General features: G+C 37.5%; 1 protein-coding gene across 1 annotated transcript in view; it reads left to right on the top strand.

The window, feature by feature from the left end:
* Aggf1 (angiogenic factor with G-patch and FHA domains 1) overlaps nt 1-4,073 on the top strand; it is a 38,529-nt gene that overhangs the window by 19,763 nt on the left and 14,693 nt on the right. The window contains exons 7-9 of the mRNA XM_008855991.3: nt 202-313; nt 667-718; nt 3,264-3,365. Of these exons, the coding sequence (XP_008854213.1) occupies nt 202-313; nt 667-718; nt 3,264-3,365 (266 nt within the window). The remainder of the gene's footprint in view (nt 1-201; nt 314-666; nt 719-3,263; nt 3,366-4,073) is intronic.

The following is a 4,073-nucleotide window of genomic DNA, read 5'->3' as shown; positions in this document are numbered from 1 at the left end:
TATATATATATATTTATATCATGTAACAGAATTTAAGAAGATTTTGTTTGCTATATTGGCTTTTGAACCCAGGACCTAACACATGCTAGGCAAGCAGTGTAGTATTTAGCTTTTATTTTATGAATGCATCCTAGTTATCTGTGTGAAAAGTTATTTTTTAGAGCATTTAAATTAATGTTTGCCTACTTCTTTCTTTGACAGATGAAGAAAAAATTTGGCCTCCCTGTATTCGGGTGATTGTTATCAGATCCCCAGTGTTGCAGACAGGATCGCTGTTTATTATCACAGCAGTAAACGCTGCCACAATCGGGAGGTAAGAATGGCTGGCGTTGGTGTGTCTGTCAGTCTATCACTTATGCCAGAAATGCAGTTGAGCATGTATTGTGTTTCAAGCATTGTTCTCTGTGCTATGAGTATTAATAGGACTAACACAGAATTTTACTTAAAGAAAGCACAGTTTGATGAGAAAAAAGACATGTAAACAAAAAAATACTATGTGGGAACATGCAAATTTAGAGTGTGCAGGACAGTCTACAACCAGAGGAACTGCCAGGCTAGGCTTCCATTCTAGCATCTATTTACAAAAGTATTTTTACTGTCTCACTGTAACTGCTGTGTTTCTGTACCTTCCAGAAGTTATTCAAGTCACTTTACTTAATATTGCAGAGAAAAAGATATGGAACACACTCTCCGAATCCCAGAAGTTGGTGTTAGTAAGGTAAGACCTTTGCTTTCTCAAGTATAGTCCCATAGAAGGGGGAAACAATCATTACATTAAAAAAAGAAGCCCTATGTGAGTATCCTTATTGAGAGTTCAATGTACAGCCTTGGCTGTACATTGAGTTCCAAGCCAGCCTGGACTACATACATAGCCAGACCCTGTGTCAAAAATAAAACAAATAGAAAGAAAAGCAAATCATTATAGTACAAAACTGAAGACTGTGTAATACTGGTGATGAGAGCAGTGTAGACTTAACCTCATTCGTGTTTGAAAAAATAAAAATGATCACAATTTGAGCAAATTGAGGGCTTTTGTATTTTGGTTTGGTTTGGTTTGGTTTGGTTTGGTTGGTTTGGTTTAAGACAGGGCCTCATAGACAGACTGACCTCAAACTGTAGCTGACTGGCCTCAAACTGTAGCCTTCTAGCCTTAAACTTCCTTTTAAAATTTATTTTTAATATTTTATTTATTCTTTTTATTTTATATGTATGGGGTATTACCTGCATGTATGTAAGTGCACCCTGTCATGCAGCGCCTGCAGAGATCAGAAGAGGGTGTTGGATCCCCTGGAACTGGAGTTACGAATAGTTGTTAGCTGCCCCATAGATGCTGAGAATTGAACCCCCGTCCTCTGCAAGAGCACCCGGTGCTCTTAACCGCTGAGCTGTCCATCTCTCCAGCCCTGTAGCCTTAAACTTCTGATTCTCCTCCCTGTACTTCCTGAGTGCTGGCTTTCTAGGCATGCGCCACTATGCTTGGTTCAGGTTGTTTGTTTCAGTTTTTTGTGTGAGAGGGTCATCCTAGGTTCCTAGACTGCCCAATAATCCTGTCGCAGCCTCTTGAGTTAATAGGACATGAGTATATATCACTATACCTGGCTAGTTAAGTCCTTTTTTAAAGTCTGAAGCACAAGTACTAAACATGGATTCATTTAATCTAAATAGTAAAGCAGTATTTATTTAACACATTTTGTGGCACTTCAGAAATAACCTGAATTCAAAGAAACTGCTTTGCGTTCGAATGTCTTACTGTCTATGAATAATCAGTCCTCCACTTTAGGGTCTTGTTCTCAGCTTTTCTCAAAGTTTCAGTGGCACATTAAATACAACAACAAAAACCAGTTGAGTTTTCAAAGCAAACAATAGAATTGAAACTTAAAATTTGAAGAAAAAAAGGTTTAACTAATCAGCCTCTTCATACTTCATATTTCCTGCTTTGTTTTTGCTTTTTTGTCATAGTTTTTTCTTTTTCTTTCTGTTTTCATTGCTAAGGATTGAACCCAGGGATTTGTGCATGCTAGGCAAGTACCTATGTCTGCCCCTAAGCTGTTAGCACCCTTTTTTTGGGGGGGGGGGTTCTTTTTGAGACAGGGTCTGGCCTCAAACTCACAGAGATCCATCCACCTCTGCCTCCCAAGTCACATTTTTAAAAAAAAATTATTAGAATATAATACAAATGAATCTGAAATAGGCTTTATATGATTTTTGTCTCTTTTAGAATGGAATTTATTTCCCATTATTAGTATGAAAGTCTTCCCTGGTTCCCATTTGGAAGGGGGAAGGTCCTCATACTCTTAAATCTAACCATGTGTTATAGCCTGTTTACTTACCATGACCCTTGATTCTCTTGCCGCCAAAGAAAACTCACTATAACTTTATGAGCAAAGAAGTCTTTTTCCATTTCTAGTAAAAAATGCAGACAATTGTATGGTGAACTTCTTGTTTTATTGTCCTTAGTTCCACACATGTCAATGTCCTAACATAAGAACACTCGACTATACACATATACACAATAAATAACATACATAAAAATTTAAATAAACATTGCATATATGATTTATCAATTCCATCTGTGTATGTACCCCAGAGAAGCACTTGGATTGTGCAGCGATTGTACACACAAGGAGGCTCATACCAATATTTTTTAGAGACAGTAAAACCCTAGAAGCCTAGATGTCTGTTTTTTTTAGAAGCATTCGCTGTGGGTTACTATTCAGCAAACTGAACAGAGTTTACCCAACAACAGGACAAACCACACGGCATGATATTAACCCTAAGAAGCAGAAGAGCATGGGACCACAGTGCTCTGTGCAGAGTAGCCGAGCATAGGAGTACAGTGCTCTGCGTCAGGGAGGGAGGGCAGTCCTACGTCCTGAAGACCGGAGAACTTAACTTCTTTTGAGAAGTAGTCCTTGAGTGTTTCGAGTGAGTTTATATTGAGAATTTCAGTGACGTGGGCAATGATAACTGCTTACTTGTATTAAGGAAGGAAAACTTCAGTTGGTATGTACAGTATAATCTACTTATATTTTAAAAGTAGACAAAGTGGGATTTCTACAAAATTATTCATTGTAGTTAAAGGTGGAGTTACAGCCTCTATATTTCTATCAGATTTGTAATCCTTTATGTTCAGAAAAAGCGTTAAAAGCTATAGAGGTTAAATTATCAGAGACTAACACCACATCATTGTATCATGGTAAAATTGCTGTCTATGGATTAAAAATGTTTAGTACTTTATAATTGCTTGATTTCTTTTCTTGAAGTTTCATGCAGAAATTTATTTTGATCATGACTTGCAAAGTTACGTACTTGTGGATCAGGGCAGTCAGAATGGCACAGTTGTTAATGGAAAGCAGATTCTTCAGGTGAGTGAGTATGCACTGATTTCCTGCAGTTTATTGCTAGCACTAAACGAAAATTTTTTTTAAATTCTGATTTTTTATTCTTTTAGGTCATTGTCATTATAGATACCATTTGGTTCAGGTCAGAGTTCAAATCCAAATGTGTAACTTGGTTGAAGTTTCCAAAAAGGGCTAGAAAAAAATATATATTTAGTGGATATTTGCCTGTCAAGTTTTGACTTCTAATTATGTCTCCATTGCTACTTTTAAAAATGTATGTATCATAAAGCTATTTAGATTAAATATTCTTTAAAAAATATTTGTGTGTATGTGTGTACATAATATGTGTGGATGCACATGCCACAGCACCCACATAGAGGTCAGAGGACAATTTCATGGAACTGAGTTCCCTGCTGTGCCACCTCTCCAGCCAAGCCCCAAGATTAAATATCTTTATATGCAGTTTTAGTGGTCTTCATCTTTTTCTTTTTCTGTGTAGTACTGTGACTCTTAACTCAAGATTTCCTGTATGCCAAGCAAATGGCTCCCTCTGAGCCACATCGCTAGCATCCCTAACCCTTCTTTAATTGTCTTAATAAACAATTGCTAAATCCCTTGCTAAAGTAGGGATTTCTTGGGCTGGACAGATGGCTCAGCAGTTAAGAACACTGGCTGTTCTTACAGAAGACCCAGGTTCGAATCCCAGCACCCACATGGCAGCTAACAGCTGTT

Source organism: Nannospalax galili, unplaced genomic scaffold (assembly GCF_000622305.1).
Source record: "Nannospalax galili isolate Female #2095 unplaced genomic scaffold, S.galili_v1.0 scaffold907, whole genome shotgun sequence".
In the NCBI taxonomy this organism is placed as follows: Eukaryota; Metazoa; Chordata; class Mammalia; order Rodentia; family Spalacidae; genus Nannospalax; species Nannospalax galili.
This window is presented reverse-complemented; position numbering and strand designations above follow the sequence as displayed.